We start from the raw sequence: 24,629 nt of genomic DNA, 5'->3' as shown, positions 1-24,629 counted from the left end.
CTCTCCTCTCCTCTCCTCTCCTCTCCTCTCCTCTCCTCTCCATGCTCTAAATAACTAAAGTCATATTTTTGAAGTGTAAAATCAGGTGTTTTGAAGATGAAGGTATTTCAGTTTTCTATCAGATGTTATCAGTGATTCCAGAATTACAAAATGAAAGTAGAGTAGAAAACACATCCGTATTCTATTATGTTACTTTGTGTTTTTCTCTGTGATGTATTATACCAAAACTATTACAACTTTTCACTGTTCACTGACCTGTCATTGTCGCTGACCTGTTATTTTCTCCGATCTTTATTCAAAATCATGCTTCCTGTGTGAATAAGCCTTAGATCTGTGATTCACTCAGCTGTGTTGGTCTTCTAGTAAATGCTGCCAGATGAGCCCCAGTGAGGTGTTTGAACCTTGCACTCTGCCACTTCTGCTTTTGGTCATGTCAGTTTTGCAGTAGCTCATGATAGTAAACATTACACTGAAAGTATTTGGAATCAAGGCATCGAAATCACAAACTGAATAAATAGCAACATCATTAATCATCCACAAACATGATTCTGAGGGTTTCCATGAACCACCAAAATGCTTAGTTATTTTTATTTTAACCAAAATATGCTTATGATATTAAAACCAGGGTCAATCCTGTGTATTTGTTCTCACCTTAGCATCTGTTCTTCTCTCTTTTGGATCTAATTTGTCTCTTGTAATGATATTTTGGATATTTTTGCAACAAGGACAGAGACACAGAGCCCCTAGGCATGGGGAATTCATAGATCAAAGAGGACAACTAGCCTTGTAGTTCAGATACTGCTCTGGAAATTAGGGCATTTTGATCCTTTAGCTTGTTGTATAATAACTTTCTCATTTGAAATCTTTTAAGTCATTTACCTCTGAGCAATACTTTCTTCATTAAAAAAGTGGTGGGGTAAGGATGATGAAAATGCTATTATCTTATCTTCTCAGAAATATTGTGTAATTCCATCCCGTAATGAGCAGGATATTTTGAGCAATTTGGCTCCAGGAAATCATGGTTATGCACATCTAGTTTTTCTTAGATTCTTGAGTTACAGTCCCTTAAGGAAGGCTGATGATCACTGGCCAGCATGGCTTTCCATAGCTTATCTGAATGATTTCCTCTCAGAATATAGGAATTTAGAAACATATCTTCTGTTAAACATAGCCAGTAACAAAGAAATCCTTGCCACTTTTGAGTGTCATCAGTATTTAATTACCATTTCTGTAAAGTTACATCTTACTTCTTACCTGAATTTGTCAAGCTATGGGTCAACATTGCAACCATTTCATCACATTATACTTCTGTCTGTCTGATGGGGACAGAAGTTCTTTTTTGTGTCACATTTTTGTTCTTTGATGATATTCTTTTTATACAGTAGTGATCAAGTGATTTCTTAATATTTTCAATGGAAAACTAAGCAGATGTTGACTTTTTCTCTGTAACTATCCCATCGTGTATTCATTTCATTGATTTTCTCTGGTTCTTTTGCAATCTCCCAGTAACTTTCCTCTTCTGTGTATGCTAGAAATGAACTTAGTATTTCAGAAACAGACAATCAGCACCAGGTATGGAGGAAAAGTCTTTCTTCTTTTACTTTATGCTCTTCTCTACATACCTGCAAGGTTCACCTTTTTGTCTGTAACATCATCCTAGGAGTTTACTTTTAACTTCTTATCAGTTGAGATCATCTGACAGTTCTCTAATTACAGTACAATAGGATGACATTCTCCACTATATAGCTAAGGCTTGTATTCTTGATATATATGACCACATACTAATATAGCTAAATCATGAACCTACCTGATGGTCTAGATCAGTGACTTGTTTTTTTCATTATATTCTAGCTACCTAGTTCGTGACATTTTTGAACATTTATCAGATATTATCTTATTTACTTCCAAACTGAGAAAAGTGCCAACAGTGTAATGTCCTATGATATTTGAGGAAAATATATACTCTGCTTAAAATTATATTTTTATATTTATCAGTTTATATGTTGAAAATCATATATGATGGGTAATTTTTTGCATCATGCTACCTTCTTAGTAAAATCGTAGAATCCAAGAATCATAAACTATTTTGAGGTACCAAAACTTTAATATCCAGAAATATAAATGTAATATTTAGAAAATATCTATTCCTGTTTCGGTGGGAGTATTTTCAATGTCATTAAATAATGAGAATTTTATTCTGATCAAAATATAGACTTAGCTTGACATGGGTGATTGACCACAATTCTATATTCATTGGTCTTAATTATTCAATCTTCTTTCATTGATTTCATCAAGCTTCATACTATTTTTTCCATTACTTTGTTCATTCCCAAGATTGGATTGATAATAATTAAGATTTTTTTTGTTGTTCGTAGGTTGTTGTTTTTGAAGAATGACTTAATATTAACCATTTTTTGCTCTTCTGCAGAATATTTCATGTTCTAAAAGTGTTAGTGGCAATCAACATTGCTGTTTCAGAAAACTCCTTATTAAGTTATCTGAAAACTCTTGTGTGTAAGAGTTCCTGATCTCCTAACTATAAAAAAAATGTTTTACTGTAGGAGTTCTTGTGTTCAACTTTCTTCTGAATTGGTTTTGAAAAGGAAAATATCTTGTTATTATCACTCAATATGAAACACCTGGTGGTGTTTCTTGAGGCACAGGACTCATTTTTCCTAAATCATTATATTAAACCCATCAATTGCTTCCCTTCAGTCTACAACAGAAATAACAATTTACACTGTGAGATTTTATAAAAGATTTTATACAAGTTACAAATGTAATTCTTGCATTTGTGGCTCCAAGAGATGTGTTTTCTTTGAATGTGCTTGACAGAAGGAGTGGGAATTGCAGACTTATTTTCTGTACATTCTTCTTTCAAACTTTCAGATTTGTTCTTTTAGACAATAGTGTCATGGTTCCAGCTTCTGTGGGTAAATGTAGCATAAGAGCAGTAGTCTTTCCATTCTTAATCTTTTTGCTTCTTGTTTTAGCACACTGGAACAAGTAAATCTTTGTCTTTCTCCTGTGCCACATCTAGTACAATTTATTTCTCCAGGAGTACTCACTTCAGTAGGAAAGTCTCGTTTTCAGCAAAGCCCTGATTTTTTGCCCAATTTAGTAGTTCCACAAGTCAAGGCACAAGAAGGTCAATTGACTGCTAGAGTTTATGCAGTGATGGAGTAGATCAATTAGAACAGATAAACCCAATGACTTACCATGCTTTCTCTCCACTATTAACCTCACTCCACTACTACTAAAATAGTTTTCCCATTGTTTTTAAACTCAGCTCATCTTAATCCAAACAGAAAATATCAGTGCAATTTGGTAGTTCAAAAGCGGCAGCATGCAATTTGAAACTGTATCGTGGACCCTGATTTCCCAAGTGGCAAGCCAAATGTGTTAAGCATTTTAAAGAAGTGATTGGAAGTGAGGGCTGTTGCCTGGTCTGTGCTAGTCAATGCAGTTATGTACCAAAGCCACAGAGAGAAGTTTGTCGTTTCCACTAAAGCTTGGCTAGGGTCGGAGATCAACACTCAATCATCTGTAGCCTTTCAGGGCCCTGTTTTCTCTACTCAAAAGCTGGGAGGTAGGACAATGGCTGGGACATTCACTCATTTTATGAAGTTTTCTCAGTTTACTGGTTAAAATATATCATGCAGGAAATACATTACAGTCTGTAGTCTATACTCATTATCTTGTGAAACTAGCATTTCTCCTGTAACTGATATTATGGACACATTTTTCTCATATTCAGTTGCTTTAGGGTTCTGAGGTTTGCTTTGATTTATACCTAAGATTCCTTTTCCTGGGATATATGTTTTCATTCAGTCCTAATTTATGTTGTTTGTCCAGTAAAGTCACTGTTAACTTTACTAATGCTGCTGTCCACTGCAACAACTTGCTTAGTAAGTTAAACTCTGCTGAATTCATTATTTTATTTTCTGCAGTACTTTTATGTTCAGCTACTGACATGTAACAGTCTTTCAAGATGCCCCATTATTTTGATTGAAGATGCGCAGACAATATCCTTTGCATTTCTGTGAGCAAGAATACGTGTAAATGTGCATTTGAATATTCACATGTCACATGTAAGTGGCAGCTTAACATCTTTCCCAGATACAGCATGGATCATGGCTGTATGCTGTGTGGCTTCTGAGAATGTACGAGGGAAGTTGTTTTAATCATAGGCACAAAAGGGAACGTACCTGTGCAGATCCTCAGAAAGTTTTCACCAAAGTGAGCATTTTCTTCTGAGCTGGTCACCCCAAGCACTCTGACAATCTAGTCAATACAGCTGAGGGACTGCACTACACCCTTCAGAACTCTGGGATTCTTACATTTTTATACTATTTATGGTTGGAATAGAAAAAGAAAAAAATGAACAACTTGGAGCCAGACTTTTTATTTACTTGTTTATTCGTTGAAAGATCTAAATCCATTTCTGGATCCTTCGAAGTCAGTAGCCAAACTGTCCTGGATGTTACTTGAGAGCAGCACCATGCTGGCAGCTTGGTTTATGACTGAAGACAAAGATGTTGTCATCTTGGTATCACGCTATGTAGTACCGCTTGTAAGAGTGTTCACAGAAAAAGCCAGTCCCAAACAGTACGAAAAACAGAAAGTCTGTATGCCTAAATGGAGTACTATTTGGGTAAGATCAGACATCACTAACAGCCCGTCCCTTCAGCAGGAATTTTCCATTCTTAGTGCTAAAAAGGGATGAGGGAAGATTAAAAATAAAGGAATTAAATAAGCAGACCTAGAAGAAGCACAGAATTTCAGCTGCTACAGTAACAGATGAGCCATAACACCTAAGACTGGCAAGCTGGCACAGCATCAGAGAAACAGTACAGAAAGTTGGTAGAAGGTATTTTGTTACAAATGAAAAGAGCCCTTTGTTCATTCCTTTTAAAAAGTAATATAAATGTAGTTGGAGTGATACATTAAGATGGTTGCTTGTTTTTGCCTGCGACCTCTGAATTTTAAAGGCAGGATATTTAATATTACTAGCAAGGAAATTGCAGTAGGTATAGGATACTGAAGAAGTAATTAATGAATAAAAAGGGTTTCAAAAGTGAGAGGAAGAAGACAAGGACAAAGACAGTAAATGTCTTAGAAGACACAGGTAGATTTACATGCAGGAATTAAGAGAAGTTCGAAGTTTCAAATAACTAGAGTTCCTTGAAGACTTGGGACTTGAATGGTTTTCTTCTCAGATTTGCTTCACTTGGTTGCACAAAAGGCTGCTTTGTTGCTGTGTGATACTATTACTTAAGGACTCTGAACTCACCATTTTTAAACGAGTTTGCATAGTTGCAGACTGTAGGAGAGCAAAGTATAGCTGTCTTTTTGCCAAATAATATCACAGCAATTATTACATGTGTTGATAAAATTTCACAGGAAGCTACCTGAGGAATGCTGGGTGCACCAACCGTCAGCTGTGTCCTTTGATCTGATATTCACCAGAATATTGATATCCCCAAAGGTTTTTATGTTAATAACAGCAGCAATGACGACAACAGGAATATTTCTCCTTCAGCAGCGCTGATCTTTCTGGGAATAAGCTACCTCCTTTTCAGTGTACAGTCTTCTGATGACCCAGTAGTAGTTTTGAATTATCACTTGTGGAAAAGCATTCATACCTGCGAACAACCAAAACAAGCTGACTCCTTGGAGACCTTCCTTGCTCAGACCTCCATGCAGTCAAGTTTGGTTTGAAAATTGCAGACCGGCAATTGCTCATCCAGATCGGCTTCAGCTCCTGCCTGGTGATGGATGTCAGCATTTCTGTCTTCTTCACTCACTCACTTGCTAACCATGGCATGAAGGAACAGTCTTATTAGTTGTTCAGCTGTCTGCCTCCACTTCTAAAGAGTATCTGCAGTTATTTCCAGTTAAATTCTATTTTATTCCATGCTCACTTCAAATCCAGCAGTTGTTAGTGCATCTCTGAGCATTTTCAGTGCTGCTGGAGAATTAAACAGTGCTCTTTGGGGCAAAAAGGTCTAACGTAGTGAAATACAGTTTCAAAAAGAAATAGGATCTTTTAAAGACTGTTATCTTTGTAACTGATCTGAGAATTGACAGTACTCTTATACATGGCTGATTCAAATAACTTCCTAATAATCCATCTATCAAATAGATTTTCATTTGTGATGTAGACTGATATCAGCCTGACATCTCTTCTGTTTTCTTCTAGATGCAAAGAGTTTGGCTGAAATGCTCATGAGGTAAGAATAAATTTGACGTTTTTAAGTTGGAAAATATCTGTCAGCTATGGCACTGTGTTTAAACATTATTTGTAGACCAAAGAAGTCTTCTATTCTGAAAACCTTTCTCAAAACACACCATTTGGCTGTTTGCTAAGAACTAGGACACACTGATGGTCAGAAATAGGGTAAAACAGTTTGTGGACAGTATCTGTGAATGAATACATTAGTAAAAAAATTGAAAAATATTGTATTAGTAGATGAAATTACAGAACACGTGTAGGTCCATTTAGACATCTTTTCCTGTTCAGAAAAACATTTTCATAACATGTGTCAAACTAACTGCTCTTTAGAGATTGTTTGAAGGCAGCAAGTACCTGGATGTTAATCTGTCCAAACTTTTCAGTTATATTTATGTAATATTTCAGTTATATTATGTAGCTGCTTATACCCTAAGGTATATAAGAGCAGAAAATCCATTTATTGTTTTTCAATTCTGTTCCATCAGTTCAGCAACCAGAAATCTAATTCAGTTGTGGAATTGCAGTAGAATGACTGTTCTGGCATCTCGGTTTCTTTAGAGATGGAAATTTCATATCTTCAATGTTTACTGTTTTGTCTGGGGAAAACACTGAACATTTAAAACTGATGCATGTATTTGAAAATGAGATCAACAAGGGTTTCTAAGTTCAAGAGATCTTCGGTTAGCTAGAAAATCTTTTTATTTTTAAGCAACACATTGAGAATGTCACAGATATTTTGTCAAATAAACTGTACTCACCCATGACAAATTTCATCTTCTGTTGTAAGAATACACTTACCCAAGATATGGTGACAGATGGTTTTAGTGTGAACTCAGCTCTGTGCCGTCAGTCTGAATATACATGTGCATAGTCCCATTGATTTTAACAAGACTGGTCATGGAGGTCAGGTCACGGTGTTCTTATTTGCAAGTTAGAAACCTGCTAGCAGTAGATTGCACATTTAAGCAACTCCAAGAAGATATGCTGTGATATATTTTCATGCAAAAAAAAAAATGGCACAGTTTAGCTTATGCAGTGTGTCTGTTGCCTAAAGAAACCCAGTATGGTCTGGTATAAAACTACTGGATGAAGATATTCAGTCCCAGTGACAACCACACATAACAAACCTGCAATACTGGTAAATCTCTGCCTTAGCTCTGCTTAGCTCCACCAGTCTTATCATCCCCTCTGCAAGGCCATTTCAGAGTCCCATTCCTCTGATGCTTAGAAAACTATTAAATTTCCAGCATTAATGGCCCATTTTCCCCTCTGCCAGTGCTAACCGTGAGCTTACAGAGCTTTTTACCCTCCCCACCTGGTACACTAGGAGAGCAGTAGGATCCTTTCCCATCTTTAGCTAAGAGCTGTCCTTCTCCATAATTGCCTGCCACTCTTTCTTTTTGCTTTTCCTTTCAGCAACACTGAAATACAGCAAGACTCATTCCTTTATTTAAAAACGAATCTTGTTTTTATTAAATAGTCATATTTTATATTTCTCCAAGTGTGAACAAAGGCAAATGACTATTAAAACAGGGCTCCAAGGGAAATAGGTGATATAGGATATGGGGCATTTGGAAGAGCCTTATAACTTGGATCTTTCGAAGTGGTGCTGTTTTGGGGAACTTTCCACAGACTACATTCTCAGTCAATTCTGATATAGCTATGAAATAACTCCAACCCAAACTTGAGCCGCCGGCCATCATTAGGTGTTCCTGAAGATTTAGTATGTTCAAAGTCAAAGGATAATAAAGCTCTAAAGCAATAGTATCCTATTACAAACCTCCTGAACTTCTGTATCTTTTAGATTTCAACAAAATCTGTGGTGCAGTTATTGAGAGAGAGGGGTGTGCCTTATTCCTTGAGTACTGGACGTAAAGCAGAGGTGATTCCCTGCTTGCTAGGAAGGAGTGAGGAATGGAGAGAGCTTTGTGTACCTTACTCTTTGAGGAGATTTTTATGAGTGCGTGTAAAGCAGATTAAGAATGGAGCTTTAGTCTTTGCTTTGAAAGTTGCCAGCTTTGGCTGTTTAAGTCAAACCTCTGGGGAGTAGGGTAAGCTCCAGCAGTTTGCATTTTAACTGGAGCTTCACAACTTGTTGCTGATATCTTAAGCAAATAAAAACCCCTGCTTCTGTAAAATCACAGCTTTTTGATGTTTCTTTGGAGTGAAAAGATAGATACAGCCAAGTTCTTTGTAGTAGTTCTCTGAATTAGTATAGCAATTGACTGAGCATTCTAATCTTGAACACAGAGTGAGGAATATTTTCTACCTGAATAGAAAAAAATTTTAGAAAAATTTTGTCTGACTGATTGTTTACATAATCTAGTTTTTTGTATATTTTTACAACCACCAATGTGGATATTAGGAAACAGTGAGATGGCTTGATTCTGCCAGCACCCAGAATGACGTTATGGAGTGCCACATTTAATCCCTTTACATATCTAGCGTGTTCTGACGCTCCACTGTGCATACACTTTCAGTCATTCAGATAAATGCTTTTTTATCAAAGATTTAGAAAGATTGTTTAATGAGGGGCTATTCTTTTAGCTATGTACACTCTTTTGAAATATATCACACATTGTACTTGCTCTGGAAAAGAGCTGGTTTATCCACAGACCATACATAAAAGCTGTACCCAGTCAGATTCAAAGGAATAGGTGTATCCAAGTATCTGTCTATAATAGTGACCAAAAGCAGACACTTGAGTAAAAGACTGCAGCAAATACATACCGACTCATTCCCCAGACAGGCTCCCAGTCCCTAACAATTTGGAGGTCAGAGATTCACTGAAATACAGAGAATGAGCTGTATTACACACAGACCCTTACAGAGTCTGACAGGTAAGAAATAGCTATAGCACAATTTTAAGTTTTGGAATTCTGTATCTGTAAGTGAATGAAAATGCAGGTGGATGTGGTTCCTCCCTTTAAAGATTAGGTGTTAGACTCCACATCCACCAGACTGTTAAAATTTTTGGATGCCTGGATTTTCCTAGATTAGAACATACTTGGGCGCCAATCTTCAATATTGCAACCCTAAAAATCTCTGCTTTGCTGCCAAGTCCTGGAGGCACTTAATTGCTGTTTGCACTTCAGTTCATTTTTTTTTTTAAGCTGGAAGCTGAGCTGTTATGGTCTACAGATAATAATTTAAAATTCATCGACTAGAAAGAGATGGCATGCTAATCAGCAGTAACCTTCTTGCCACTGCCAATTGCCTGTTTTGTATTTGGACACTCCATGCCACTGTACATCTACACAGAGAAGAATAAATTAGACCAACAAAACAGAGAAGAGAGATCACACACAATGAGGCAAAACTCAAGATTAAGAAAGAATTCTCCTGAGTGTAGAAAGGCCTGGGTTTCACTTCTAACTTGAAAGATTTTCCTTGCATTTTGCACTAAACTCTCCCTGGAACCAAGAATGAATTCAGAGTTCTCTCTGGACAGGTGAGCAGTACAACTACAAAGATGTGGAAATTTCCTCCTGCCCTCTGTGGCCCAAACAATTATTTGTGAATGGTTGAATGCTTTGCAATAGTAGGGATACAGAGCATCTGCACTGGAGAAATGCTTCCAGCTCTAACCACAATCCCAAAGTCTGCATGCTCTGAGGAAAATATGTCATTTAATCACTTTGCCTCCTACATCTCTGGTGAGCAGATGAAGAGTGCAGTGATACATCTGTTGGACTTGATTTTATACTGCATTAATTCTGTATATATCTGATGCATTTATTCAGTAATTATTGGATTATTGATTATTGTTTGAAATTGAATCTCATAAATTCAGTTTTCTACTTGATCACAGGTTTGCTGTTTGATTTTGGACAAGCCCAATGTAGCCTGACTTTTGAAGGGCATGTATTCAAGCATATTTGGTATGGAGATAACATAGGAGTTTCTGATTCTCTTAACATTTCTGTAGCTTGAGTGAAAACCAGTAGGAGAGTGGCACCTAATCCATGCAGAGACTTTGCAGAGACTTTGAGAACATCAGTGTGGAATTTATCTGCATTTTAGAATCCTACATGTCTGTGAAAATTTATGTGCTTAATAAGGCACTGTGACTACTATTCTCCACTGATTATATATAGAGACAAGTCTGGCAGCCCTGGGTAGCTCTCCTGATATTTTGCTTTCAGAATGATTAAATGAGGCACCAGTTGTAGGCTGAATGCATTTCAGCTATCTATCTATACGATCATGGCAATGGTGCTGCCTGATCTCTGAAAGATAGGGACATTAAAGTCTATGAGATGCCATAGATAATGATCGTGTTGGGGAGCACAGGAGCAGGGTGACACAGGGTGAGAATCAGCCAGAGAGGTGTACCTGTGTGCCTGGAAGTTCTTAAATGTGTGTCAGAATTACTGACCATTGAGTGACAATTCCTTATAAGGAAGGAAATTCCTTACAAGAAGGACCTAGGGGAACCTCCCAAACCTGGAATAGTTAGGTGGAGATACAACAGGAAGCTCAGGCAAATTACCTTGTGTTGTGGGCTCGTCCAGCATGTATCAAAGTACATTAAACTGCAATGTAGAGGCCCTCACTCAGGAAAGAAGTGAGCTTATCATCAAGCAGCTTAATAGTCCTCTGAAGATTCCATTAAAAACAGTAATTCATTGCCAAAGGAGAATTAAACTGAGTGATTTACAGCTCCTTTACACCAGAAAATGAGCCTCCACTTGAATTTTAAAGCTCTTTGACATGTGAGTACTTGGATCACACCATTGGCTGATTTATCTCAACTTTCCTCAACTACCCTACCTAAACAAGTATTTGGAAATATTTCTTCTCAAAGGAGTAATTACATCTGAAAGGGCAAAAGGTTTCTGGATTTTTAGTGCAATCTGAAAATTTCTTTGTGCAAGCTCTGTACTGGAAATGATTATAGTGCTCTATTTTACTCTGCATTTTCATTTGCTTTTAGAAGACAGCTTATTTAAGAAGTCATTTTCTGGTACACAAACTTCAAAATGAAATTGTTTCAATTTGCATGATGATAAAATAATTGGTTTATATTCTTTTGTAGAATATTGCATCAATCAATTAGAAATAATCCATGAATGCAAACAAGATTTGCGGTTTTACTCTTGCAACATCAATGGACCTAAAACCTTTACTTATTTTATGTAATTTGTTAGTATTAATGGAATCCCTAGCAATTTATTTCCTTTTTCATTTATCAATTCTAGTGATATTTGGAATTAATCTAATGAAAAATAATGAAAATTTGAAAAATAATTAGAAATTACAAGACATCATTTTCCTACCAACCTGTTCGATCAGCTACTATTTCATTACTCACATTTGTGAGGAATGAAAGAAAAGATCAATTCTACAAACTTTTAATTAATTTCATTATGTTGCAACACTTGAAGAAAACTGAATGAAATTTTCAGGAGATCACTGCTGAAACAAATAGACCATTTGCACAATTTTTGTGCATCTAACATAAATTAATACCAAGTATTTGTTCTGAAGACGGGGAAATAAGATGTATTAGTATTTTGCTGGTTATTATTCTATTATTTTTAGTTTAAGCTGGACATATTTATATTTAGGAAGTCTTCAAGTATCTTTTCAGTCAGGCTAAATCTTAATATGTTTGCCTTTCTTCTGTTTCAGCAAGAATACCAGGACATCAGACACACTTAACAAGCAGCAGCAAACACTGAGGATGCACATAGACATTCCCAGAGCACAGCTTCTGATTGAGGAGAGGGACACAATGGAGACTATTGGTAAACTCTTGTTGGGCTTATTTTCACTGGTTAATATAACGGGCAATTTAGGTAGACATCCTTTACCTCACACGTTTTCCCTCTCTGCACACATCAAGAAAGAGAACTGCAGAGTAATTCGGCACATTTGAAAAATGAACAGTTTTTTTCTCCTCTTTGAATTATCTTCTGCTTTAAGTAGTCTCGATACTATATTTAAAGTAATTCAGGACATTAGGAAATTGAAACTAGTGGAAAGAACAGCTTGAAGAAAATGGAGACTGGCAGTTTAATTATTTTCATTTTGATTTCTCTTTTGGCTTTGACTAGACGGCAGAATCATTGTCATTACTTAGAAGGAAAATGAAATTCAGAAACTACAACATTGGCATTCAAAGATTTTGAACAACCAGCTCCTAAAACTTACATACTGCATATTGTATCCACCTTCTTGTATCAAATTATATGATCAATATTTTGACTTGTTTTCAACTTTTGTATATCTATGCAAAATTCAAGTCAGAATGTTTCAGTTGTCAGAAAACAATATTTCTCCTGTGTCTGGCATGTAGCTGAAGTCTCATGTAAACACATTTGTTTGCTTTTTTCAAATAGTCAAAACACAACATGTTCCTGATCTCATGACTTTATGGGTACACTCTGGCAAGACCGTCCAGAATGACTGATCTTATTAAACCTCCAACTTTTGGGGTCAAAATCTAGGCAGAAAAAATAAAATTGATGGTTGAGAATATAACAGTATCCCAGGGACTTTGCAGCTGGAGAAGCCTCCACAAACTGGGAGCAGCACCCCTCCATCTCCTACTCATACTCATACTAGGGGAGGTACAAACTTCTTTGGCCGTATATCCTGTCATACCTGAGGTAGTCAAGCATGGTGGCCAGTTAACAGTGCAGTGGATTTGAAGAAAAGGAGACCTATACTAAACCTGAGAAACACTTTCTTTTTTTTTTTTAATTTAAATTTCAATTTAAGCTTACCAAAGTTTGCTGCTTTGATGCAGTGTTTTGTGGCAGACTTCATCCTGAAGACAGTTTTTACTTTTGATTTACAGCTGCCAAGCAGTAGGTGGTTATAGTAGAAATGCCATTGGTGCTTTAACTATAGAAGTGCGATTTGTGCCTTGGAAATAGGCAGCTCTGTTCGAAGTACTCAGAATAAGCAGTCACTTTGGCAGACTTTGACATAGTTTACTGCCAAGAGGTTTTATTTCCAACCTGAACAAGAGCTCATCTTCTGCCAGACAGAATAATTCAATTTCATAATGTTCATTCTATTTATGGCCTTCTTTGGGTAAAAAACGCTAGATATGTTTTTGTGCAGAATTGTTAACATTAATAGTGTCTTGTCAACTGAAAAAATAAAAAATAAAAAACCCACAAAAAAAAACACAACACAGGAATGCTTAGAAGAAGTGCATCAGCCTCTGCTCAGCTGGAAGTGCATGGAAGCCCTATCATTGCCCATACCTCTAGAATTGCATTATAAAACAATATAGCATAGCATAGCAAGAACTTTTTGTGGATTTTACTACTGCTACAAATGGGTAAAAAGATAAAGAATGCAAAAGAAAATATGGCAGCATGTATGTAATTGTTCAGTAAGCACAAATTCAGTGGGAAATTTATCATTGTTAAGCTTTCCACAATCAAGAGGATGACATTTCTCTTTGAAGGAAAAGAAATACAATTTGATGGTCACAACTGAAAAAAAGTAAGTGCAGTATAGCACTGGCTTTCTGCAGGCAGCATGATCTGCGTAGAAATTTGATGGATGTCACTTTCTCCATAGAGAGGCAATAGGCAGCCAAACTGTACAGCGGTGAGGGTTGGTGCTCAGTCATTTTTTCCAGTCCTTCCAAAGGTCTGGCTCCATCTCACACCCTTCCTTTCAGCTGACAGGAAAGCCCACAGTCAACTGGGCTGACTATGTTGTGAGGAAATCATATGACTTGCACACAGCTCCCCAGAGCTTTTTTTTCAGACCTATGGTAGTGAGGTTTGTTGCAGGAAGGGCTCTTTGGTGCAGAGAAAGATGCTTCCAGAATAGCAAAACACTGGACTTAAGGATGCTTAGCTGCCTTACAATAGTATTTCCATTGTCTTCAGTGGGGTACTACATTACTTAAATGTGGGAAAATCCCTAAGACATGTCTTGGGTCATGGTCACTTCTCTGCAATATTCCCTCTGTGGAGAAAAAGCTGACTAGTAGAGGGTTAGTTAGCAACATTATCTGAAGACCTCCTTTTGGAAAGACAAGGGTGATTACACTGAGGACATTACTAATTATGCTAATGAAAATAAATGAACTGAATACAAGCCGTAAGTGGGGTGGCCGAGGGACCTGGGATTGTTCAGTCTGGAGATGAGGAAGCTCAGGGGTGACCTTATCGCTCTCTGCGACTACCTGAAGGGAGGTTGTAGTGAGGTGGGTGTCGGCCTCTTCTCCCAGGTAACTAGCAATAGGACTAGATGGAATGGCCTCAAGTTGTGCCAAGGGAGATTCCGGTTGGATGTTAGGAAATTATTCTTTCCTGTGAGAGTTGTCAGGCACTGGCAGAGGCTGCCCAGGGAGGTGGTGGAATCACAGTCCCTGGAGGAGTTCAAGAAATGTTTAGATGTTGTACTGAGGGACATGGTTTAGTGGGGAATATTGGTGATAGGTGGATGGTTGGACTGGATGATCTTAGAAGACTTTTCCATCTTTGGTGATTTGATGATTCTATGATTCTGTGAATATAATGATGAACAGATCAGCTGAGCTCTCCAGAAATGATGGGGAAGAGGGCAGCATTCAAAAGATGGAAAAGAAGGAACTATGCCAAAAATATTTATACAAAATTGAGCTTTAGAGGAATGCTTAATGGCCTGTGTTGGTTGCACAACTCCAAGATTAAATAAAATGAGGAAAAATACGCCTATTCTTTAGTTTTTTGTGAACTTTGAAATTTAACCTAGAGGCTCCCAAGCTGCTGTGCATACTTCAAAACCATCTTCAGTCCTGCACAGTGGTGAGAGTTTCCACTGTCTTTGGTGAAGCCCAGATGAAAGTAAGATTGGGAACTTACACTAAAGCTGTTACATGAGCAAAAATGCAATCAATTTTTCAATATCTGATGGGTACTTTTGCTTGCAGATGACAGATCCACGGTTCTACTAACTGATGCTGACTTTGGAGAGACATCTAAGCAGAAGTCACTGACTGTCACCCATACTGTACATTACCAGTCTGTGTCACAAGCTACAGGACCACTGGTGGATGTTTCTGATGCCCGGCCAGGAACAAGTAAGCATATAAGAGAATATGTTATCTGGGGAGTAGAAAGTGGTAAGAAAATGAATGTGGTGCTCCTACATCCTCATGGGGTTTTCTCTGGAAGCTGAGAGAAATCTATTTAGGTCAGGAGAGAACATTTCTTGTGGAACTGAATTTAGTGATTTAATATGGTAAAAATTGTGTATGTATCTGAAATGTAGGTGTAATTTGAAATAGTTCATACTTGGCTTTAATAAAACCAAATGCATGGTAGATTTTAATTTCTAGAATGGATTGAGTAAATTAGCTTAATGGCTTTTAATGCCTAATATATATATATATTAGTGAACAATCTATATTGTACTTCAAAATAAGTCTTCCTTCCTTACCTCTCCATCAGGGAAGAAATGAATTTCTCATTATTGCTTTTCTGAAAAAGTCATATTTCCAGTTTTTAGTTATTATGGTAAATTATTTTTTTCTCAGATATCTTCATGCTGAGTTATTCTTATAGTGATTAAAATCTATAATAAATTAATACACTTTGGCAATCCCTCTTTCTTAATTTCTGTCATGAATGTATTCCATATCCATGCAAATGGAAAAGAAATTGACCAAATTGATGGAATATATATATATAAACTGTGAACATTACAGCAATACAGTTCACTAGCAGCATGCAATCTCTGAAATCTCATCTGCTATTTTCATCCCCTGACAGTTTCAGAATTTGTTTACTTGGTGAGTTTGGTGAACATAAATGCTGAAAATTAATTTGTGTGTCACTTAAAATGAAGATTATTTGAGAAATCTTCATTTAATTTTCATTACAACCCCAGTCTTTATAAATGATAGTTGTTGTAGTCCTGACCTTGCTGATTTTCTAACTCTGTTAGTTTTAAGTTATGGTTCATTATTTCGTGAGAATTAGATTAGCATCATCATGTGGAATTCCTTTTTTGTCTATGGAGAGTTGTGACATCTCCATTAGGAGACTCAGGGTACCTTTATTTTTCTTCTGGAACCAGTCTTTTCTCCCTCCTGTGGTTCATGTACACAGTGGCAAACCTACCCGATAAGAGCAAAAAAAAAATCACGTGGATTTCTATTACATGGATAGATCAAATTTGGATGAGCAATGGATTTCCAGTCCATTCTTTTCAAACCCTGCCTTTTCTAATAAGGAAAGAGGTACTGCCCCAAAATTGCCTGCCTGTCCCATGGCACAGCAGTCTATAGCACTAACTTCTTCCATTCCTCATCTCTTTATGTACAGTTATGTGCTTCAGTCCACTGGAGCCAGGGAGAAATTTCCTTCAAATTGAACTGGGGCTTAACTGATAAGTAGAGGAGCACGTTCAGCCCATCTCTGGAAAGAGAAATTCATCAACACTTTGGTTATTCAGTAAAGACCTGATTGCAGCAGTGCACAGAGCTGGGTTGAAGATGTTTATGTAGCATTCTCTGGACTTAAGATGCTAATGTAGCTTTGAGAGAAACTACTACAAGATTTGAAATGCCGCTTGTGCAGGACACATGGCTCAGGTTGCAAACATGCCTGTCTGAGCACACTCAGACCCAGTGGTTGCCAAATTTTCCCTTACAGCTATTTTTAAGTTGCCGTGTAGCTCTTTTATATTTACAAACCTTTTTGTTTTATGAACCTTTTTGTTGCTCACCTCAGCATTCTGCACTTTTGTTTCAGCATGTGACAGCAGTGGTATCTTAACAGCTGGGGCACCAGATGCATTCTGTTTTCCATCACACAGGCAGTGGAGCTCTCTGAGTCCCTGCTACAAAGTCCCTTATGCAGACACACTGCTAAGCACGCACTCAGCAAAACCAGCTCTGACCTCCTGCATGCTATCAGCAGGCTCCCCCACGTTCCTCCAAATTGTGGGCGAATGGCCCAGTGGGTCAGAGCATCAGAGAATGGTTGGGGCTGGAAGAGACTTCTGGCCCAACCCCAGCTCCAGCAGGGACACCCAGAGCAGGGTGCCCAGGACCACGTGCAGGCAGCTTCTGAAGATCTCCAAGCAGGAAGTTCCACAGTTTCTGGTCAGACAGTGCCAGTGCTTGGGCATCCTCACAGCACAGAAGTGCTTCCTAATGGTCAGCTTCTTTTGCTCCAGTTTGTTCTCATTGCCTATTGTCTTGTCATTGGGCGCTACTGGAAAGAGCCTGACTTTGTTTTCTCTATTCCTCTGACTGATGAGAACCCTCCCCACTGTGCCTTCTCTGACTCAAACCAAACAGTCCCAGCACCATGCCCTGTGCTTTCCCATGAGCACTCTCCTGTCCTTTGTGACCTCCCTCAAAGCAGGTACTTGTGCTCACTTCTGGCCGTGCAGCAGCCACATGCCAACTTTCCACAGCTACTACTACCGATGTTTCATACTGACAGCCTACACTGGGCATGTTGTGCCAAGTGTGCTTTTGGATGCTCTCCATGTGAAGCTGTTACGTGCTGCAGAACCAGCAGGATCAATTATCAATGGCACTAAGTTCATATTTTTCCACTGCTTTTGGGGGGAAGATGTGAAATGTGAGACAGAACACACCATAAGTGGTCTGTCTCTTCTGTACATATTCTTACTGGGACTCCTTAGGCAGAAGAAATGCTCAGAGTCATTATCTGGGTATTGTTGGCTTTATTTTTTTTAAATTGCTTCTGGTGAAGTCTATTACCTCAAAGATGGACAACTCCACCATTTGAATGTCAAAGAACATTTGCATGGATTTGAATTTTTCATTTCTAATACCCTTTCTATCTACTGTTAGTAATATCATTTCAAAAGCTGAGAAGATAATTTTTTTCAGTGCTGATTTAGTAACTTCCTTTTTACCTAATAATGGTTTTTCTATTCCACTTGCTTTCTTAGGTACCAGCCTCACTTTTACAGAAGAATTATTTGTTAACAAAGTCATAGAGGTCGATTTTGGTAGATAATTCATTTTCACTCTGTTGGTCACCAGATTTTGTCTTGGGCAGTAAAAAAAATAATATTGCTGAGCTTACATAAGTAGTGGTAGATTTTTTTAAAGATTAAGATATTTTACGTATTTTTTTTTTAAAACTGTCTAATCTTTATGAGCCTGCCAGTACTGAAACTCTGAGGGCTCTAATATAGGCTATGCCTTAAGTCCTGGCCACTTGGAAAAATAAGTATCTGGGATCTGCAGCTGATTGGTACCATAATAATAAAAGTATTTGTGAAATGGCTGGAATAGGAAGCTATACCACCACATTTCTGAGCACATATTGTTACAAGCAGGGCAGTTGCCTGGTGCAGGAGGCTTCTGAGGACACATCTATACTAATTTACCTGAGAATTCACTTGAGATGTGATGTGAAATCCCTGACCAGGTCTATTTGCCATGTGCTCTTCCACTTCTTAGTGGTTTTGGTGCCTGAGAACTACTTGTGTTGGAGTAATGATCGTGTCAATGGGAGTCTGGTAGGCTTCTCAGCTCTTTAGCTACACCCTTTTTAAAATGTATGCTTCCATTAGAAAGAGGGTATTTCAGAAACAGTGCTAGCTCCTTGCTAATTTTTCAAATTGAATGAATTGAATTAATGAATTAATTTATTTTCTACAAAGTATGTTTTGTATCCTTGATTAACCAACATGAGTGGCCAGTCCCTTCTGAGAGGGATTGTTTCCTTTTCTATTCAAGAGCTAATAGCCGAGACCCTCTCTGTTATCTATCACAGATCCTACCACAAGGAGGAGTGCCAAAACTGGACCTACAGCTCGCAACCGCTATGCTAGTCAGTGGACCCTCAACAGACCTCACCCCACCATATCAGCTCATACCCTCACCACAGACTGGAGGCTGCCCACCCCCAGGCCAGCAGGATCTGTGGACAAGGAAAGCGATAGCTACAGTGTCAGCCCCTCACAGGACACAGGTATGGGGCACACTGCAATAACATTCTTGGTCCATGATATATTTCATTTGGTGCTTAGGTGCTGTTATTTATTCCTTGTTAGGGTGTTTTTTTTTTTCAGTAGGCTATTTATAACAGTTGCCACAGCTGCATGTAGTTCTAGTGAAAACAAATACTGTTACCTTAGTTTCTCATGCCACACGTTCTTTATAAGCGATAGTAGTAATTTTTCTGGTAGCCAATGCTCTGTATTTCCCGTGTCTGAAGGAAAAAGTAGAATTTGCTGCATGAAATGGCATTGACTAGGAAGGGACAGTATTAGCAACAGAGAGTACACCTTTGTCAAAGGTGGTGATGTTTTTAGACTTGAGCTACACGAAAGTAAGTTTGTTTTCTGTGTTTTTTGTTTCTTTCCCCAGCCATGTACTATGTTTGTAAGGGTAGTCTAAGCAGAAAATAAAAGGAGAGGGGAACATACGCAATTTGAGTCCAAACAAAAATCCACACATAGCACTAAATATTGTAGCATCTAGCTCTGAGTTTCCTGAGAAACAACATAGTCTTTGTTCCTCTAAGTGGTAACTGGGGAGACACTGAATACGCATTCTGCCTGTCTTCATTTCTTCTTGATGTACTGATGTTATAAATGGAATTGCGATGGAAAAATAAAGCTTTCTCCTTCTGCCCTACTCTGAACCAATGACAGAAATTACAGGGCAAATAAATGAGTAAATGATCATGTAGAAGAATAGTTAGGAAGCAAATCTAATAAAGAGAAAATATTTTTCAAATGTAGACCTGACAGAAATGAATCTGGGCATATTCTGGCCTCCTCAGAAGGAATTGCCTATCTCCTCTCCTGATTTGGGAGGAAAAATGTCAGTGACGTAAAAGAACTGTCTTAGAGAGAGAGGGAGGGCAGTAGATGCAACTGGCCTTTTACTATAAAAAACAATATTACTTTTTTTATTCTCTCTGTAAGAACAGGCATCTGATTTCTCTTGCATCCAGTAGGTTGAAATTCTCATCTCTTCAGAATTCATTCTCTTAAACTTGCAGTCCAGTATGTTGTCTTCGTAGAGCAATGCCACTCAACAGATATCTCTAGCCAACTAACAAACTTCTAATTGATTTCTTCATGTAGAAGGGTCATGAGTCTTTAAGGATTGGTTCTAATAGCTATATATAATAACATAAAAAGCAGGTGTTATCTCAGAAACACTTATTGTAGACATTCCAGATTTCAGGTGTGCTTGCCTTTTGTCACCCAAGGTTATTTTCCAATGAGCATGGCCAAGGGCAGGGAATTCAATTTGCTGTCTAGTTTAATTGACAAACTACATGCAATTTTGTAAACAGACTTCATAGCCTATGTTTTAGCATCACTACTCTCCTACTCCTTGTCTGCCCTTGAACACACGGTGATTTATGTAATTGATCTTGAGCTTTAGAACATGCTCAAGAAAGGCTTCCTTGCGGCAAAATGTAGCTGTAATATGCCTCTTCATCTCTGGGGAAAGATCAGAATCACTGTAACATAAGCACTTCAGATGTTTCAAATTTCCAAGTAAACCCAAGTAAACCACATAATATATGTAGCCAAATTATGTTTTCAGTAGTCAGTTGAACTAATGTACACCTTTGATCACTTTTCCAATACTACGTTCAGATTTCTGAATCCAGTTGATGTCATTGATATTTGGCAGAATTTAGCAGTTCATGTCAAAATGATTCCAGCTTTACAAAGTAGTCGTTTTTAAGCCTAGTAGAAATGCCTTGTAGCAATTCATATCTGTAACTAATTTCAGGTGTTCTAATTAGAGGCCATTAGAAATTTTCTGAAGAAACTAAAGTTCATGTTCACCCTGGTCTTGGATGAACTTTCATCAAATCTAAAGCAGATGTAAAGTAAATGTTCAAGCAAGCCTTCCTGGAATAGCTGCTCCAGGCTTTGAAATATGAGAGTCTGTGAGTCCTAAACTTCATGGATCAAACTGGGATGTCTGCATGTAAACATCACCATCATTTTTAGAGACACTGCTTCATACCATTGGGAAACAGCAGCCTTCCAGGAGTTTCCAGTTGATGAGAAATTTGAAAAGACATTGTTTTGGTCTGATTTACAAATCAAATGTGAAAAACAGAATGATGTTTCTGGGCAAGGGAGTGGGAAGTGAATTAAAAAAGAAAAGCTTTGCTGAAGTTCTGGCCAGCTCAAAATCTTAAGCAAGTTACAGCATATTGTTGAAACACTTGTCATTTTAAATAATGCATGATCCTGTTTGCAAGTAGCAGGACTGTTCTTTTTGTGCAGTGAAAACTGGTGCAAGGACTCTAGCATACAATAAAAAGATGAAGATCTGCAATAACAACACAGTTGCCTCTAGCTGCAGTAGGATTCTCATTTCTATGAATTAGCTATTACATTAAGCCTGTTTATTGAACATCACCAATAATGTCTGGAACTGTATGGATCTTGTAAGAAGACAAGACCTCTGCCCATGGAGTTTTTGAAAGTTCTCTTCTAGCCTATGGAAGTAGAAGTACGATGGGTGCAACAGACCAGTGATTTGACCCCTTGACTAAGCAGAAACCAGTGCTATGTTTCCAGAATGCTTTTTAATATATCAGTAGCCATTCATGTCTTCAATAACAGTGTTTGTTTAAGTTGATGTTCTTAGAAACTTATCAATAAAAAGAACAGCTTCTAGGTCACAGTAGCCCGTATGTCAAGTATGAAGTCCCCATTAACTTCAGCAGCACTGAAAAAAGTACTTGAATCACTGCAGGCTGATAGCTATTGAACAATATTGCATTCTTAAGACCATTTGTTCTGTATGAAAGGAGTTAGTATTTCACCTGGCATCTAAATTGGACATCAGTGTCTCAGAGTCACTGTCTTTATATTTGAACTTTATTCCCAGAGATTTTTTTTCTTAAAAAGTATAAGCATGAAACAGATGTAAAAAGACTCTCTTTTCTCCCTCAGATGTCACCCTCAGAAATATCTCAGATTCATTAAAAGGATAATGTTAAGAGAGTACTCCTGGTTTTGCTAAATATGTTCTGTGAGTTTCTAACATTTTTAAGGCATTTAACTTTTAGAGAAATTATTTTCGTATATATAAAAAAACCTTTCTCGTGCATTAAAGGTTATTTCTTCTAAACTACCAAGTTGGTGCTAAAACACATAATGCTGCTAGCAGAATAAGACTTCACTTTAGATTATCTGTAGTTATCAAGATACTGACTAAAAATTGTGCAGACATTTACAGTGAAGCGGACTAATTCAAATCACCTTGATCATTTCAAAGGTTCTGCATTTTATTAAGAAACACTGTTGTGTTCTTTTTTATTTGAAAAATGGTTGTGGAGATGTTTTCTTTCTCTCATTATTCATGTTTCTGGTGAATAGATCGAGCAAGAAGCAGCATGGTCTCCACAGAAAGTGCCTCCTCAACATATGAAGAGCTAGCAAGAGCATATGAGCATGCAAAAATGGAAGAGCAGCTGAGACATGCCAAGTTCACCATTACAGAATGCTTCATATCAGACACATCGTCGGAGCAGCTCACGGCAGGGACTAACGACTACACAGACAGTCTGACCTCAAGCACGCCGTCAGAGTCGGGGATTTGCAGGTTTACCGCATCCCCTCCCAAACCTCAGGATGGAGGGCGAGTGATGAACATGGCAGTTCCAAAGGCACATCGGCCAGGTGAGATGTCAGATGTAACATTTCAGTCCTTGAGGTGAGCATTTCACTCCATGTCTAGGCTGGTTAACAGGACAGGTATATCACAAGAAAGAAAGAAGGCTCACTGTATATCCTGTAAGTATTTAGAGAGAATTGCTTTTTTACCCCAGTTAATATTATGTTTGGGTAAATGTATTCTCTCATATGCAGTAAAAGGAGCTTGGAAATTTAGGAATAGAAAGGCATAATCTAGGCCATGAAATTCACTCCCCTACAGCTGGAGCCATCAGGCAAATAAACCCTTCCGGGCGAAAATACCATATGCCCATCTCCAACTCAAGCCACCCACTAATAAAACATGTCTTACAGCAATAATTTCTGCGTGAGAGCAAAATCTGCTATCACAACACTTCATGAAGACAGATTGTAGAAGATGCACTATCCCTTCTGCTTTGTAGCTTGTTGAGGATGTAATATCCCTTTGGTAATGCTATTGAGCTGTTATACTCTCTTTGACATTTCCAAATATCAAGTTAGGATTATCTAAAGGGGGAAAAATAAAAACAAAAAAAAATTACGATGCAATAGCTCAAGGGATGTGGAACCTTATACCTTCAGACAAATTTAAGCCCCACTCCAGCTTCTTACTGATTGAAGGTACCTTAGAGACATCCATGTACCAGGCTCAATCGTATTTCCAGTTCTAGTGATAATCTAGTGCACAATAGCATAGGTAGATTATTTGTGATACTCTGAGAACAAGAATGTTATTAAATCTTCTCAGAAAATATGTGAGTCTCTGTTAGAAAATACGTTATGTGACTTTGAGAAGAAGGGTTCTAATGGGGAAAACCACAATTATATTTATGTGCTTACTGAAAACATTATTTATTTTATTTTATTTTATTTTATTTTATTTTATTTTATTTTATTTTATTTTATTTTATTTTATTTTATTTATTATTGCATGTACATTTGCCACTGTGGGTGGAGCTACTTATATACACAGAAAGTAAGTGGTAGTGCTGATACCTGTGAAAGAGAATAGTGAGTAGATTGTGATCTTTTGCTTAATGTACACTTTAAATGAAAGTAGTTGTTCTGGCGACAGAGGAATGGAAGATAGACAGTGGCACCAGGAAGGTCATTCAAAAGCAGGACCTGACGTTGGAAAAAGAGCATTAAGGATTTTGAAAGAGAAGTCTAAAAGTAGAGCATGGGAAGAATAAAACCAAGGAGAAGGTAGGAAGTTATAGACAAGGCAGGAAATTACTGTATCATACAGATAGATAAGAGGGAAAATAAGTAGGAAATAATATAGCGAGAGAAATGGCTGATTTCTCTGTAGTCACAGAGCAGAACCGCAAACTAAGGAGCTGTAAAAATAGATAAATATAGAAATAATTTTCATTTCTCTCTATAAAAAAAGACAAATATTTGTACTTGCTCTGCTGAAGGGAAGCATCTACATTCACAAAACCACAATCTTCTCCTTCCAGTTAGTCAGCAAACATTTTTATAATTATTTAACAAATAATTTACTTTCTTCCTTTCATGTTCCATATACATTATTTATGTATATTTAGTATTTGGAATTATTCTAATATATTCACATAAAGATTTTCTTAAGGGCATACAGCACTAAAATTCAGTCCCTGGACTTGAGTTATAAGCTTCTGGGGTTGAAACATAATCATAGGCCTGCTAGTGAACTACAGACTTATAGCAATCTTGGTTAGTTGAAATGGTTTGAATTTGAGCCTGTTTTTCCTGTCTGGCTTTATGCTTTACTTTGCAG

At 37.6% G+C, this 24,629-nt stretch overlaps 1 protein-coding gene across 5 annotated transcripts in view; it reads left to right on the top strand.

Moving 5' to 3' along the window:
- The window catches only part of DSCAM (DS cell adhesion molecule), a 463,977-nt gene that overhangs the window by 425,229 nt on the left and 14,119 nt on the right, over positions 1-24,629 (top strand). For all 5 annotated transcript variants that reach the window (XM_021405879.1, XM_021405906.1, XM_021405915.1 and 2 more), the window contains 5 exons: positions 6,203-6,233; positions 11,870-11,985; positions 15,123-15,272; positions 18,958-19,155; positions 22,550-22,852. In XM_021405879.1, coding sequence (XP_021261554.1) covers positions 6,203-6,233; positions 11,870-11,985; positions 15,123-15,272; positions 18,958-19,155; positions 22,550-22,852 — 798 coding nt within the window. The remainder of the gene's footprint in view (positions 1-6,202; positions 6,234-11,869; positions 11,986-15,122; positions 15,273-18,957; positions 19,156-22,549; positions 22,853-24,629) is intronic.

This window comes from Numida meleagris, chromosome 1 (assembly GCF_002078875.1).
Source record: "Numida meleagris isolate 19003 breed g44 Domestic line chromosome 1, NumMel1.0, whole genome shotgun sequence".
In the NCBI taxonomy this organism is placed as follows: Eukaryota; Metazoa; Chordata; class Aves; order Galliformes; family Numididae; genus Numida; species Numida meleagris.
The sequence above is the reverse complement of the archived record's forward strand: the minus strand, read 5'-3'. Positions and strand labels throughout refer to the sequence as shown.